Source organism: Taudactylus pleione, unplaced genomic scaffold, assembly GCF_031769625.1.
Source record: "Taudactylus pleione unplaced genomic scaffold, aTauple2 ptg000127l, whole genome shotgun sequence".
Classification (NCBI taxonomy): Eukaryota; Metazoa; Chordata; class Amphibia; order Anura; family Myobatrachidae; genus Taudactylus; species Taudactylus pleione.
The window spans coordinates 4,894,861-4,912,257 of NW_028284529.1; the positions used below are offsets into that span (position 1 = coordinate 4,894,861).

Sequence of the window (17,397 nt, forward strand, 5' to 3'; positions counted from 1 at the left end):
ATCTGGTGATTGAAAAGCCGGTACTATAATCTTCTGATTAATATGGAAACTAGAAACAACTTTAGGAAGGAACTCAGGGCCCGAATCTGTCCCATTCGCTAGGCTGTTTGCACGCAGCCTGCCGATGTTTGCATTCTGCTCATGCATATGCATGGCAGTGAGCGTACAAGTCTGTGATCGTGAAGACGCCTCGCTAGCTTGAGAGACAGGACGAGCCGTTTGTGGGTGGTGAAAGGGGATGGCCGATGGAAATGAGGGAATGGTGGTGCATACGCAGGCGTGTCTGAGTATCTTAACTCGTTTCAGAGGGGTGCATAATTAAGATGCAGCATCATAATACATGGCTGAATTACACACTGAAGCATTCACAGTGCTTGCAGTAGGGTATGGTCTGCCACAAGTGCTGTGTATGGGTCCGATGTTACCGATGGTGGCATACACATCCTGGAGATGACATGTATAAGTGGGCTTCTTAAGACAGGCTAGTGGGCATGTAAATACACACCTCGATCGCATGCCAAGACATAGTGGGCGTGCTAATGCCTTGTCGTGTGATCGCGGGATTTGCATACTTTGGCTGTGTGCGAACGCATCTAGCGAGCGGGTCTGAATCGGGCCCTCAGGACAAGTGCGAAGCACAGCCCTGGTCCTGAAAAAATATCAGAAAGGGAGAATGAGAGGAGAGCACTCCCAATTCTGACACCCTCCTGGCAGATAAAATAGCCAGAAGAAAAAGAGTCTTAGCTGTTAACCACTTAAGTTCCACTGAATCTAGTGGTTTAAATGGAGGGCCCGAAGAACTACTGCCAAATCCCAAGGAGCCACTGGGGGGACAAGGGAGGTTGAATCTGGAGACACCCTGAAGGAAGGTGCAGATATCCGGAAGCAGAGCAATTCTACGTTGGAATCACATGGACAATGCAGAGACATGCACTTTTCAACGAGGTCAGGCGTAGGCCAAGGTCCAATCCAGCTTGAAGGAATGCCAGGACTCTGGAAATCCAAAACACCTGAGGGTCGTAACCTCTTGTACGACACCACCACAAATATGTATACTACACTATGTGGTAGATCCTAGCAGAAGCTGGCTTAAGCGTTCTAAGTATCGTGTTGATGACAGAGGTAGAGAATCCTTTGGACCTTAGGAGGGATGTCTCAAGAGCCACGCCAGGTAAAGGCAAGGACCCTGAGACAACAGGTCCGGACATTGAGGCAGCAAGAATGGAGTGTCGATGGAGACTCCGAAGAACTCAGTACCAATGACATCTGGGCCAAGCTGGAGCCACTAGCAGGACAATACCTCCATCTTGTTTGAACTTCTGAAGAACTCAAAGAGGAAGGGAGACTGGAGGAAATAGGTATGCAAACTGGAAGGTCCACTTCACTGACAGAACATCCACCAAGGTTGCCTCGGCATCTATTGTCCTGGACCCGTACACTGGTAATTGGTGATTTTGTCAGGAGGCCATGAGGTCCACCTCTGGAAGGCCCCATTTGTCCACTAGGAGTTGAAACACCTCTTGGTGAAGAGACCATTCCCCTGGATGCACAGCGTGACAGCTGAGGAAGTCTGCTTCCCAATTGAGAACTCCCGAAATAAACACTGCCGAAATGGCCGGGAGGTGACACTCTGCCCATGTCAGAAGGTGACACTCCTGTCATTGCTGCCCGACTTCGAGTGCCTCCTTGATGGTAGATGTAAGCCACCATGGTGGCGTTGTCAGATTGAACATGCACGGGTTTTATGTGAAGTATGTTTGGCCAACTAGAGGTGCCGCAGATACGAGTGCCATGTGTACTTGTTAAAGGTCACTCCACTTGATAAAGATGCCAGTGAGAGTCGAAATGCGTAGTGAAGGAGTGACAGTGGGAATATTTCATACTCATAAGGCCAGCTTGATATACCCCTTTATGAGCACCCGGGTTCCATACCACCTTAGGAGCGTATCGTTCTGGCTTATACAATCTGGTATGAATTTATCTCTAATTTTTTAACTTGTATGTTCTAATACCATTAAAAAAAGGTGATTTTTTACACACATCTGGAGTTTCTCTTTTAGCATATGCCCGATGTGGGGAAAGATACACGGAGCATGTGGAGAAAGAAACCTTTATGAGTCTGCAACATACTTGATTGATGTAAGCATCATTATACATACCTCTACTCTGTATATGCACTAGGGCGGTGGTTCCCAAACTTTTTTGAATCACGACACCGTAGAGTATCAGCATTGTTTTCACGGCACCCCTAAGCCAAAAGTTTGTTATTGAGAAATTCAGAAAAAATGTAGTAAAGTGAAGTCAATTTGTGTTTACCTGTCATCCTTAGGCTCAGTTATGTGGTGGTGGATAGGTTTGTGCTTCTGTTTGTCCACATATTTACATTACATTGACCATAAATAATTGGATTTGGTGCTGGACCACCAACCTGAGTCACCCCTGCAAGTGTTCCGAGACACCCCAGGGAGCCACGGCACAGTTTGGGAATTACTGCACTAGGGTGTATATGTGAAATTCTTCCACCCTTTCAAAGAGCACATCTTTGGGATTCTGTGGACTATTTCTATAGTTCCCAATACATTTACAGTTGTGTAACCATTATCCTATATCTTTACCATGAAATTCTGCATCTGACACCATGTGAGAATAGGACAGCTACATTGGAAACATCACAGCTGCATTCATACTTTGGGACTATTCCGATAATTTGGATCTTCTGAGCGCTTATGAGGTTTTTATTTGTCTATATTGGCCCTGTACACAGCTCGAAGTTCCAATATGTTGATTGAAAGGGTTGCTTCATCCGTTGTCCAACGACCCTGAAAAGAGTGCAGACCGATCACTGCGCCCCAGCTTCGGAGACTGGAGTCTGTTGTTAGGAGTACCCAGTCCGGGATCCAGAAGGGGCGACCTTTGGTTAGATGAGATGTCAGTAGCCACCAGGACAGAGGCAGACGCACCTCCGGAGAGAGCACTATTGTCTGAGCTTTGATCCGGTGTGGCAATCCATTCCATCTGGAGAGGATCAGCACCTGCAGAGGCCTGGAATGAAATTGAGCATATTCCTCCATTTCAAAGGTGGACACCATGGATCCCAGAACCTACATGGCCGAGTGTATTGACACCCGGCGACTGTGGAGGCATCTGCGTACTTGTAGTTGTTATGTGGAGATCTTGTCTGAAGTCACAAAGATTCTCTGCTGTTGAGAATCCAGTAGTGCCCCCAGATGAATCATCCTCTGCAAGGGATTCAGGGAGGACATCTTCCAATTGATTAACCATCCATGCGCCTGTAGAAAGGCAATTGTCAGTTGTAGATGGTGGCACAGCACTTCTGGAGAACCCGCCAACAGGAGGAGGTCGTCCAGGTATGGTAGAGCCGGATCCCCTGATTCCGCAGATGTTCCGCCATGACAGCTATAACTATGGTAACCACCCTTGGAGCTGTGGAAAGGCCAAAGGGTAGTGCCCGGAACTGAAAGTGTTGCTGTAGTATAGCAAACTGGAGATAACGCTGGTGAGAAGGCATTATAGGGACCATGTTGGTACGCGTCCTGAATATCCAGTGAAACCATAAAATCCCCAGGTTCCATAGCCAGTATGATTGAGAAAAGGTTTCCATCCTGAACCTGGGCACCCTGAGGAATTTGTTTAGGGATTTGAGGTTGAGAATAGGCCAATGAGAACCTTTGGCTTCTGCACCAGAAAGAGAGTAGAATAGTAACCAGTCCCTCGCCCGGATAGTGGGACTGGCACAATTACCCCTGCCTGCAGCAAGGACTGTATGGCTCTCTGGATCTGTAAGGCCTTGTTCTTGTCTGAAGAAGGGCCTGTGCAGAAAAACTGGTGGGGAGGTCTTCGAAGGAATGAGAGGGAATATCCGTGAGAGACCACTTCTCTTACCCAAGTGTTCTTGGTGTTTTGACACTAGCACTGGGCGAAATGAAGAAGTCGGCCTCCCACTCTGGGATCCCTTCCCGTCTGGCAGAGGGTTTATTCTCTGGTTTGAAGGCAGCACATCTTGTGCTCCACGCCTGTTTCTTAGGCTTGGCGACCTTTTTGGCAGTGGGCTGTCTAGGAAAGGGCTGCCCTTTAAATTTTCCTTTGGGACAAAAGGGCCTAAAAGGACGAGGTTCAAAGCTTTGAAGGAGCCGATGCTGAAAGCAGAAATGCAGATTTTGATTTTGCCAATGTGGAAACAATCAGGACCAACCAAAATCTCCCCATTATAGAGTAAGGCCTCTAGGCCTTTTTTAGAATCTGCATCCGCGCTCCAAGAGTGCAGCCACAGGGAACGGTGAGCGGCCACGGCCGAGACCCTGGAGGTCAGTAGACTAGCATCCAGAGCGGCCTCACCTATATATGCAGCCGCATCCCGGATGTGGCCAACCAGTGATACCTGATTCTCCGGAGCTTCCGAGGGGAAGGAGTCCTCAAGTGCATTGGCCCAACTCTCTATAGCCTTAGATACCCATGAGATAGCCATGGAGGGGCGGGCAACAGCTCCTGAAAGAGAGTATATTGATTTCATGCAAGTTTCCACCTTCCTATCAGTAGGATCTGGAAGGCATAGGTAACATGGCACTTCTAATCAATCGTGTGACGTGGGAATCCACTGCAGGGGGTTATTCACACTTTTTACAATGAGCCTCAGGAAATGAATAACATGAGGCCAAACGTTTTTGAGGTTGATACCTCTTACCAGGCGATTTCCAGGCAGCAGCCATATGATCCACTAGCTGATCTGACAGGGAATATTGCTGAAGTTACCTTTATCTGTTTAAATAGAGGGTGTTTGGATTTAGGGGCTGGCTCGTCATCTTCTATAACCAATACGGATCTGACCGCACACACCAAGGCAGGAATATTACTCTTTGATTTAGTCTCCGCCTATTGCAACGCGGAGTTTGGGTTAGAGGTATCAGCCGCTTCTCCATCATCAGATGACATATCAGACTCTGATAGCTGTGTGGATTGAAATGACATCACAGGATGCTTAGCTGGCCTTACAAGTTTCTCACTCTGCAACATGGTCTGAATGGCCTTAGTAGAAATTGCCAGACTCTGCACTGAAGTAGAGAAAACATCCATGCATTGTGAAGGTATAACCTGTGGGAAAGATAGCCTGTTGTGACACAGGAGGGCACTGCATATTTAGCAGTAGTCCCTGTGAGGGAATGACAGCTGTGGTAACTCCATAGGAGGAAAAGTAGCCGAGACTGCAAGACGGCCCGCAATGGAGGCCAGCATCTGAGAAAAGACCGCCCAAGGGGGCTCCTGTACCAATGTTGGGGGGTTCGAGGTACCTTGTGGATTATAACACCTCACACACAACCCATCCCGAACCAAATCCTCCTCACTGAAACCTGCAGTACATAATCTGCATTGCAGAATGGGTGCAGAATTGTGTAGAGTAAAATGACACAATATGGCACTGGGTAAAATGCAACCACAAGTATTACAAATACTAGCAAAGAGACACAGACAGGCAGCACTAGCACAAGTCGCATACAAAGCAGGAATTACTGCAAATTGACACTACACTCAACTACACAGACTCAAGGCCCCCATACACGGCACGATATACGTGCCGATCCGAGGGTGCTGAAGGTGATATATCGTGCCATGTATGGGCACGATATCGTATCTGATATCGTGCTGCGCGCTCCAACGGAGTCGTACATCACATCCCCAGATCTTCCTGCAGAACCATCTGGTCTGGGATGCGATATCGTGCAGTCTGCGGGGAATGCATGATTGCCGGTGGTGACAGCACGATCTGTCTGCCGATGGATCGGCAGTCGTCCTATATGGTGCATCGCACTGTGTATGGGCACCTTCAGTGTCTGGTAGGAAATAGTGCTACATACGCTGACCCTGGGAGAGCTGTGACTGCACGACTGAAGAGAATGGCCCAAGGAGACTTCAGAGGGACCGCAGCTTGAGGAGAGAAGCTCAGGGAAGCCAGACCGCAGTGGAAAGGAGCGCTGAGCTGAGGAGCCGCTTAAACAGGGAAGCTTGTCTCCCCTGGTCAATTATTAATCCCCGGGACGCTGGTTTCCCGCACGTGATGGCCGGAACCTGTGTCCACACTCAGCCACCTCCGGTCTGTCTCCAGAGACCTGAAGTATTGACTGCCATAACGCGCGGGTCACCGCGAGCGGCGACCCGCCTTACCTGTCCCCTGATGTCCGGGTGCAGTCTGGGTCCTCTCCGGGGGTCTTGGCTAGCGCTGACCCCGGAAGGCCCACCGAGATCCCCTGATCAGCACTGGTGTTGAGGCACCGAAGTGGTGACGAAGCGGCAGCGCAGAGGTCACACATACTGTCTGTTGCTGTGCGCTCTAGTTGTAAAAATAAATAGAATCATAAAAAGAAATAAGCTTTAGGGCTGCCTAAACAGCCCCCCCTGCGAAATGGTGACCCGACTCCGGCTGGGCACCAACGAAACTGAAGTGCCTCTGGCTCGAGGGTGGGGTATAGGGAGAGTGGACCCAGTGCATCCTGGTTGCCAAACATCAGTTTCCAATGTTCATCCTTAGCCAGCGGACAGGACATCGAGACAAGTGTTCCAGCAGGCATGAAAGTGGGACAATCCCGCAGAGTCAGTGGAGTCCTGACTATGGGGTCTATTTAGCAAGCTTTGGATGGAGATAAAAGTGAATGGAGATAAAGTACCAGCCAACCAGCTGCTAACTGCCATGTCACATGCTGTGTTTGGCAGTTAGGAGCTGATTGGCTGGTACTTTATCTCCGTTCACTTTATCCCATAACTCTGAATATTGCATTGTGGTAAATAATTCTATACTACAATACACAGTTGCCAGAGGAACATATGCTAAATGAGTTGGCAGGAAATGCAGAAAACTACCATCACACATTACTGCAATGTAATTATACAAATAACTGGCAATAAATAATAATTACAGAAAGCAGTTCCATTTACTTCAGCACTGTGCTGAGTTTCCACCCTATCCCTGCACACAGCTTAGCTGCCGCACAGGGTGGGAAGATGTGAGGGGCCGGGCACAGCCACATAATATACAGGGGAAGGGGGGGGGGGGGCAGCGCGACTTCTTCCGGATCCCAATATGGCTGCGGCGCACGCTGTGAAGGTTGGTGTCTTCTCATGTCACAGTCTGAGCCGGAGCACATCAGATATATGTTATCATGGCAGCACATGGCGCTAGTGACTTATGTAGCGGGCCGCGGGGTGTCCCGGTGATGTGCGGGGTGTGAGTGACGTGTGCTGCTGTGATCGTCCCTCAGGCTTACCACGGGGGCCGCTAAAGTGCGGGAGTGTGGCCGAATATACAGAATATACACACTGGTGACAATCCCAGGGGTAATGACTGGCACTCTGATCCCCAGGGATATAAAACGGAAGTCTAGAGCTGTGTGATGCTCGGTGTGGAGAGGATAGCATTACAGCATTGCAGTTACAGCAGTGTGCTCCTGCGGTTCTGCTCTCTCTGATGAGATCATGGGTTCCAATAAGACTTATTGTAATATGACCTACATTTAATTATTCCCCTTCCTATTAACATCCCTCATGATATTTTGCCTTCCAGAACATCTTCATATGACAGAAATTGTTTTAAAGGGAAGACACTATGCTTATTTTTATATATTGAACGTTTTTGTTTCTGTAACCCCAGACCAGAGAGTTAAAGGGGAATATTTTAATAAAAAAAACCCTAAAGTGATTGCAAGATGTATATTGGCATACAGTACTGTATGTTTCACATGTCATTTTTCAACAGCCTTAGATCTCCCTGCACATTTCTTTGCTTGCCTCATGATTAGTAAAATCTTGCTCATCAGTGTTTGGCAAAATGTATTTATTACCAGTTATTTATAAAGCGCACACATATTCTGTAGTGCTGTACAGCGAATATCTGGCCATTGACTTCAGTCCCTGCCCCAATGGAGCTCTTACAATCTATATTCCCTACCACATGCTCACACACAAAATGCGATGGTGTTTGGTGGTAACTAACGCCTGTGTTTATAGTCTGGAGTCGCATGCTCCATTCGCCCACTTGTGTTCTTTTCCACGTAAATGGAGCATGAAGCATTAGGGAAGGCTGTGTTGGACTGGCGCATGAAGGGCCCACTGTGGAATTACGGATGGCCATCAAATGTTTTTACCATCGATGGGGAGAGCCAGATGGTTTCCCGCCATCGATGGTTAAGCATAACCAAATTTTGTTTTTGCAACGTGCCGAAACACTGAGCATAGCTCTGCCCCTGACAGCCGCGAAGCCCCACCCCCAGTTCTGACTGGCCAGTCAGTCAAAGAGCAGGGATGACCATCGGTTGTTGAAACCATCGATGGTCATCCATTCCATTGTTGGTCGCCATCGATGGTCACTTGCAAAAATCTCATCGATGGTAACCACACCGATGGCCATCCCTACAGGGAATGCAGTGATAAGGGCTCAAGCTCTAGGGGTGTGGCCAGCAACCAGAAAGGATTTGGCCAGCCACCACAGAGGAACTTGGCCAAACATTAAATAGGACATGCAAAGAACAGGGTCCCTTTATAAAGGATGGGACAGGGTGTGTCAGGACCACCCACTTTCATTGGCAGGAAGGCTAATCTGGGTGCAGTTTCCATAAAAGCAAACCAAGCACTCAAAGTTCATCCATGATTCTATTCCACCAACTTACTGACCCCTAGAGGATGGGTGGGGCACACAGGGGATTTCCCCAATACACTTGTGAGACTGTCCGACCCTGGGCGCAAGTAAAATGTCAAGTTGGCTCCAAAGACCCCCAAACCCACATGTTCCATCCCAATAACCTTTTACATGCCAGCAGAAGCATGAATTTTAATGGCGGTGGATTAAAAACCTAAGTAGTACAGTCGGCCATGTGGATTTTTTTTTTCTTAGAAAGGTTGGAAGGGCCACATCAGAGCCAAATAAAGTGTCTCCTATAAAGCCTGTCCACTTTCTTGACCAGAGTCTAATCAAAAGTCCATTTAGGATGCAAATCTGCAAAGTGTTGGCCTGTTTTCCATCAGGCAATCTGCCTTCTTATTATCCTTTTGCAATATTGTATAGCCAAATTGGACAGTTAAGTTTCTCGAATAACCAGTTTGCAAAAGGCAGTCTTGTAATTTGACCAGTTTAAATTGGACCACCATCTTACATCACATGTATGCCCCATTTATTAATATAGCCCTAGCATCAGGTTTGCCGACTTTCTGGCTGCCCTTTCCAGGAGGGGGCAGCCAGATCGGCATCGTAGGTGGGTGTGTCTGGCATTGAAGGTGGGGGCGTGGCCACATGATCGTGTCATTTTGGCCCTACTTCCGCTACACAATGGCGAGATTACCAGCATTGTGCAGCAGAGGACAGTGCCAAAATGACGTGATTCAGTGTGAATCATGTCACCGCCGGGAGGCTTGTTTGCCTCTTCTGGGGGGCCGGGAGCTGCACCTGATTTTCGGGAGGCTATCGACCGAATTGGGAGGCTAGGCAAGTATAACTAACATATTTTGATGCACTTTACAATTGGGAACACAGTAACAAACAAAACTAGGGGGTCTATGTATTAATAATCGCGGTACTGCCGCAGTTATTAACTGTCCAATTTTCTTCTTTAATAAAAATATCCCGGCTATGTACTACTGGGAACTTGCAGGGACAGCGATTGCGGTAACCGCTGTCCCCGAGAGTTATATCCCCGGCATTTAGGAGACTTCTTTCACAGAAGTGAAAGACTTCCCCGTTGGAAGCTGACACTGCGCATGCGCACAGTGTCAGCGTCCGGGGCTAGTCGGGGGCTGCGGGGGAAAGATCAAAAGATCTCTCTCCTGCACCTGGAGCCCCAGTAGGCTTATAGTAGTTTACACCATCTGAAGACGGGGGGAAAACTACCGGTGCTAAACCTCCGAAAAACTTTGCTTTTTGGAGTTCAGGACATAGGGGTCAGATCGTAGTCCTCAATGATAATAATCAGGACTGCGATCTGCAGCGTTAATTAGCACTTTGCTGTGGGTTTCTGTGAAATCTCCTCCATTGTGCCATTAGTACATAGGATCGATGCATAAAATTATGCAGAAACTGCAGTTTCTGCATAATTTTATGTAAAAATTAGCTTGATTTTGAGTTTTAATCTTCCTTCAGTGTCCACTAGATACCATTATATATATTTGGAATGTTGACTTGAGTAGTAAATTTAATAATTCTTCATTTGTCAAGTGAATCTGCCACTCCATGGTCCTTGACAGCAGTTGTTACCAATTAATAACTGCCTGAAATTAAAATGTGAGAGAAACCTGTTCCATGGTCAGGATGCTCTGGTAGAAGATGAAGATATCATTTTGACAGTAATATTACATTTCAAAATACATTTTTAAAATGTTTTTCTCTTATGTATTAGGTTGGAATTATTGGTGGGTCTGGTCTGGATGATCCTGATATTTTGGAAGGCAGAATTGAGAAGTATGTTGATACACCTTTTGGCAAGGTATGTTTTCATATTAACTGACATTCCCCTCTCTCCCATTACAAAAAAGTATTTACACTTGTATAGTAAGTGTACAGAAGTGTATTTTCTCTTAACACACAGCTTATTTCATAGATTTTATATACTCAGTAATTTACTGTTTTAACATATTTATTATAATATTATAAATAAAATGTTATGCTAACCACTTCCTTTTCAGTACATTGGCTATGAAAATAGACTGGTCGCTGAAAAGAGACTTTTGTCTTGGGCTGAAGGGAGAGGGACATGTGACACTGTCACTAAAAGCCCAAACTCTGTGGGTTTCAGTGGAAGTGACAATGAATTTTGCTATGAAAGTTACCATCGTGTAGCATGGTACCATTAATATAAGCACTTGCCTGCTGTCGACGTGTAGCCCTTTTTTCTTGTTCTCTGCCGATTCTGTAATACAGAACCAGAAAATCAGTTATGTTAGCCAACTTTAAATGGCGAGGTATGTGATCATAAGAAACCATGACATGCACTGTCTCTGATTCCCTCTATTTACCCTTAGATTTCTATTGAGGGGATGGAGGAGCTCAGGAGAACAGGCTACATGCAGCAGCACACAGAGCTCGTCTGGGGTTGAGGGAGCTCCTGCACTAGTGCAGCTTTAGCATAGTTTTAGTATGTGACTCCATATATGAATTGTGTACGTTGAAGGTTGGGATTTGTGTATCACTTTTTCACAAATTGTCTCGATAATTGTAATATTTTGGGATATTAAATATTTTAGGTTTTATAGTTAAATTAAATTTTTTAAAATAATCACTGAAAACTTTATTTTGAATACATACATATGTTCAAAGTTAGTCATATCAGTATAGCTAATTCAAATCTCTTTCAAGTTTAGGTAGGTAATGTTTTTTTTTTATTTTAGATGATCTTTGGTATTCGAAATATAATGGTGTAGAACTTCTTTCCAAAAGAAAAATAGAAGAGAATGGTATTTGTGTTAGCACTGTCTACTAAGTCTTAAGCCTCATACATAACACTTAAGCTGCATACACACACAACGATTGAGTTAATGAACGATTTTAGTAAACGATTTTCTACCTTGAAAAAAATGAACTAAAATCGTTTACTAAAGTTGTTCATTTACTATGTTCATTTAAATGTAATGAACGATTTTTATGAACTACAAACGATTTTTGCATATTAACTTAATGAAAATCGTTGAGTTGACAAGTCTGACTGAACTACAAACGTGAACGCGCATGAAACTACAAACGTGAACGCGCATGAACAATAATCGTTCATCGTTTGACTCAGAAAGCGAACGATTTTTTCAAACGATTATCGTTAAACGATATAGGTTAACGATAATCGTTCAAAAAATCGTTGTGTGTGTATGCACCTTTATACATAGGATTTCTCAATCACTTGCTTTAAGGTGTCACTGGGTTTGTGTTGTTGTCCCTTTGCAATAAGAGTTGTGGCTGCACACATCTGAATGGGATGTAGTTAATAACACAGCGGACGAAATGCCTGCGGTCGATTACCCCCCCCGCCAGGCAAAATGCGGACGCCGCTATCTGTGCACGAATCAGGATATCGGCATCGGAATTCCAACAATCGGCATCCCGATCGTAAGAGACTGGAGGCAGGTAAGTATGAGCCGCTGGGGGGTGGGGTGGGGTGGGAGGGTTAGGTTTAGGCACATCCTGGGGGGACTTAGGGTTAGGCACCCCCCAGGGAGGGTTAGGGGGGAGAGGGGGGTAGGGATTGGGCACCACTGGTGGAAGGTTAGGGTATTGCACCCCACGGGATAGTTAGGTTTAGGGTGCGGGAAGGGGGGGTTATGTATAGGCACCCCCGGGGGGACTTAGGGTTAGGCACCACCAAGGGAGGGTCAGGGGGGGAGAGGGGAGGGTTAAGATACTTACCTTCCTTTGTCGGGATCTCCTCCTGTCAGGCTACCGCTGTCGGGATTTGAGCCTAAACAGCCACCGGTATTTCAATCCCATTTCATCTGAATCCCTATAGTAGCCATATTGCAAATTGTTATTCTCAATTATTGAGTGTTTGGTGTAGTAGCAAGAATGCCTAGTGCAGTTTTATGGCCTTATACCTACTGCTGTTTGTTTTATATTAAAAAGTACAAACATAAGTGAAACTGCATTACAAATGCAACGCCATTTATATGTGATTGTTAATTGGATATTTGCATTTTGGAGGTCTTTTTTGGCTACTCCAATATGTTCACTTCTGGTAAACCAAAATGAGGGGAGCAGGCAGCATTCGAAAATAAATTTTTCTGCAATGCTCCCAAACACAGGTTTCATTAGAAGTGGGTATGGGGTCATTGAAGGCAATAGTTGCTGTTTCAGACTTGTTTTTATACACTTTAATAACTTCAAGAATACTAGCAAAACATACAAAAATAGTATATGAAGTTTGTGAAACCCACCAAAGTCTTACCTTTGGCAATTCATTTTATATTACAGTTCTATAATGTGCAATGAAGTGCCAAAAGTCATGGGACAGATGCCTTGTATAGTGTAGGACCCCTTCTGGCTCGGCGAAGTGCAGCAAATCGATGCAACATCGATTCAACAAGTGGACGGAAGACCTCTCCAGGCATGTTGACCCATGCCATCTGGATAGTTTCCCACCGTTCCCTGATATTTTTAGGTACAGGATCTTGGGTGCGAATGGATCTCTCCACCATTTCCCATGAATGCTCGATTGGATTTATGTCGGGCGAACATGGTGGCCACACCATTCGTCGGTACTCTCCAGAATGCTCCTCGACAACTTGGGACTGATGACACTGGGCCTGATTCAGACCCGGTCACAAGCGCTGAGCGCTCGCAACGGGGTCGATGGTGGCCCAGAGCGCATGCGCACAACGGAGCCAGCTCCGTCGTGCGCATGTGCGAGACCCGGGCAAGCCGTCGCTCCGGGTCTCGTACCAAAGGGGGCGTGCTGTCGATGTTGAGTGACAGCACGCCCCCTTTGGTGGGTGGGCCGGGGGAGTGGCTGCCCAAACGGAGGCGTTCCCATGTGAACGCCTCCGTTTGGAGCCGGCCCCACTGACATCACGAGTGATGTCAGTGAGAGAGATTTCAGCTCTGTTAGAGCCAACCTACCACAAGGGTCTCGTCGCAAGCCCGATGGTCGCGATGGTCTTGACCATCGCGACCATCTTCCTAGCCGCTCGCTATAGCTGTGGGTGGTCACCCACAGCTATGCGAGCGGCCAGGAGGCTGTTCTAAAAAAAAAACAGACAGGCCCTGATTCAGGGCCACTGTGCATTATCCTGCTGGAATATTCCATCATTGTGGAGGTACATGAAGTCCATGAAGGGCTAAAAATGGTCATCAGACAATGCAACTTACCGGTTACCAATCAATGACGTGTTCAGACGGGCCAAAGGACCCAACCCATGCCATGTGAACACGCTTCACACCATTATGGAACCACCACCAGCCTGCATGGTGCCTTGTTGACAACTGGGGTCCATGGGGTCTGCGCCACACCCAAACTCATATGACCACATTACATGTTGATAGTCCTCCAGGGTCCAATTAGCGACGTCACAAGCCCAGGTGTGGAGCTGTGTCTAGTGTCATAGGGGACCATTTATTAATGATTGCAATGCGATCTGAGCATGGTATTACCACCCATCATCGCGTTGCAAGATGCGATTATAGCGTCGGAAAGTATCATCCGGAATATGCAGGGACGGGCTCTGAAAGAAGCACGTCCCTGCGATGTGCCCGGAGTGCTGTCAGGGCTACTGCACATGCGCAGTCCCGCTGACTCCTTTTGGTAAGTTCTGCGACGTGTAGCCCATTGGCTACAATGGGATAACGCCATCTTCAGATGGTGTTAGCAGCGGGGCCCAATATCCATAATGTATTCTGGATGTTGGTAAATCTGGCAGCATTACATCCCCCATAGAAACCTGTGGGGGCTGCGGCTGCCTGCGGGAATGGAGGGATCGCAGCAGGTATCGGAAATATCTGCTGCGATCCCTCCTTCATACATGGGGTGTTTTTGGGGAATAAGCCGCATATATTTAATGATAAATGGGCCCCATAGTGTTAACAGGTGCACTCTGGTGAGTCTTTGCCCATAGAAGCTAAAGAAGGCTGCACTGTCCTTCTGGATATTCATCTGGTACCACCTGCATTTAATGTGGATGTGCTTTGGCCCGATGTTACTTGTCTGTTACCACGGACAATTCTGGCCTGATTCTGCCAGTCACAATCATGAGGCACCTGTGTTGGCCACTGAACTATCCACGGTGGGTGGTAATGCCTTCCATGAGGTATTCCCGGTACACACATTACACTGTAGTTTGAGGAATGTTGAATGTCTGCACAACTTCGGAAATGGAAAGTCCCATCCATTAGTCGCCCACTATCACGCCCTGCGTTACAATACATCATGTCGCAGCCTAACTGGTGTTCGTTCACTCTGACTCACGAGATGTCCGACTACAACTAATGCACGTGTGGGCATTTCCAAGACGTCAAAGTATGGTGACGCCACATATCATTACCTTTACATACTGCTATCCCATTACTTTTGGCACTTAACTGTGTTTGTACTGTGTGTAATATATTATGATTAGGCCCTAAACCTATTTTTTTTTTTTAAATATTAGGCAATGCACCAATGCCTACATATTTTATTTTACACATGTAAGAATTCTAGGCAAATAAGCATTCCAAATGAAAGATTCCCTTGAACACATGGGAACTGTTAGTAATCCCTGTGTTATATTAAAATGATGGTTCCTAAAAAAAAAATAGGACTGGTACATTTTCTGTGATGCAGCATTGCTAAAGAAACCTCAACAATTCTTTCTGACCAGCTGGACATAAAAAACTAGGTTTTGTGCTGCTTTCAAGAGGAAACTATCATTGCAATGAAAGATGACATCTAGGAGGCCCAATTCCTTATTTCTAGGATTTTTCCTAGATTTTTCAGTATATGAATTGCCAATTTATTTATTTTTATTTTCTCTTATTGATTGATTACATTTTATTGCATTTGGGAAATCTGATTTGGTTTGTTTGAATAGAAGGAGTACTTGGTCTGTACAAACTAATATGTTTATATTGTTTTTAATCCATGCCAGGCCAAATTGATAAGCTTTAGCCTCTTGTTTCAGCAGAGACCAGAGTTCTTAAGTCATCATACTAACTTGTCCTAAGCCTTGGTGAGAGAGAAGGTAGATGGAGATAAAGTACCAACCAATCAGCTGTTAACTGTCTAGTTACAGGCTGTGTTTGAAAAATGACAGGCACTGATTGTCTCTCCCTCCCCTTGCTGCTTGTGGGGTGGAACGATCATACTAATTATGCGTGGTTGAAGGGCTCACAGCCCCCCACCTCAGCATGAATGTTTTCTGTTTTGTTTTCCGCCAAAAGGGTGTGGCCACGCCTCCCGCTATTAGGCCACGCCCTTATTGCCCAGTCTGGCTCTCTACGCCCAAAACATGGCTTACCACATTTTTTTTGAGTGAGTCATACTAATTTTTTTGCGTGTGAATTTTATTGTTACTGAATTATTCATTATCATTACCAACTAATAAAGCAGATATTCTTCAGATACCATAATTGCATCGCTTATTTTTTACTGTATTAAATATTTTACTGTTAGATTATAATGTTTGAGCTTGGGAATGTAATTTTTTAATGCTTGCTATATATAGGTTTTCCACTAGAGGTCACTATAAACACACAATATAGAGAACTACATATCACTGGTGACAAGCAGATATAACCCCTTTATTCTGCTTTTCTGACGAAAAACTGTACTGCTTCTCCATAATATATTTAAAGTGTTGCATAGAGAAGTCAGAAATTTGTCCACGGGCACCTTTTGGCTTCTCTCAATTATGCCGTCAACATAGCTGGCGGTGCTGGAGAAGCATCATGGCCATTGAGTGACGAAAAGCTGAGCTTTTCATTGCTTGTCTAATAACACACACAGCCATCTGAGGATGTTGCTATTCTTATGACCCACTGCTGCCTCCAGATGTTCCTCGTGCATGTCACAGATTTTCCTGATCTCGCACATGCACGACATGGCTGCCCAGTAGTCATTACAAAGTAAGCTGGTGCAATCCAGTTGAACAGAGATCACCGGAAGGATGAGTTATTGTAACAACTCTCCAGGGACAGAGATAAGTGAGATGTTAATACAACTCCCCCATAATACATTAGCTGTATGAAAGAAATATTCAGACCTGTACTAGTACTTGATATGTGGGAGAATGAAAAATGTATTATTTATAGTAATCCCAAAAGTGCAGACCTTATTCATAAAAAAAAGGTATTACATTTCGTAATACTCAAATTAAAAGCATCAAATGGATGTAAACATAACGTTAAACACATACACATGAACTGCAACACTATATTATGAGAGGAGTCTTTAAACAGCAGAGTTAATTAATTCTGTTTTGCGAGCTAATGTCACGTAGTGTACCATTATTTCTTTATTAAGCAGAATGTATAATCTCAGTTATGAGCAATATCATTTACAGTGTTACGGAACTTTGGTGGGCTCTCACTCCTCTGTGTCAGCCTTCAACAATGTATATGTCCCTCTGGTAAACGATCTTCGGTCTGCTTGCTTAACGAGAGTTACTAGCCAGCTGGTGATTGAAGGGTTTCCAGCTGTGAAGCTACTAATAGATATCATCTGAGATATTCTCACACATTCTCTTAAGGCCCCCAGTACACCTACCGACCGGTTTCGCGATCGGATCAGAAACACCGATCTGCCGGTCAGAAATGATAGTGTATGGGCCCCATTAGGCAGCCACATACAAATCTCGTCTTTAGGTGTTCTCGGAGAGTAAATACTGTAGTGTTGGTTATATTAGCAGATCAGTTCCTTAATACGTTTCTGTGCACAAAGTCCTCAGATGAATATG

At 45.6% G+C, this 17,397-nt stretch overlaps 1 protein-coding gene across 2 annotated transcripts in view; it reads left to right on the forward strand.

Annotated features, from left to right (window-relative positions):
• The first annotated feature begins 7,059 nt into the window (after window positions 1-7,059).
• Window positions 7,060-17,397, forward strand: part of MTAP (methylthioadenosine phosphorylase) — a 92,292-nt gene continuing 81,954 nt past the window's right edge. The window contains exons 1-2 of one of the 2 annotated variants that reach the window (XM_088472644.1): window positions 7,060-7,114; window positions 10,392-10,478. In XM_088472644.1, the coding sequence (XP_088328770.1) occupies window positions 10,420-10,478 (59 nt within the window). In that variant the 5' untranslated portion in view covers window positions 7,060-7,114; window positions 10,392-10,419. The remainder of the gene's footprint in view (window positions 7,115-10,391; window positions 10,479-17,397) is intronic. The other variant, XM_088472643.1, reaches the window with a different exon arrangement.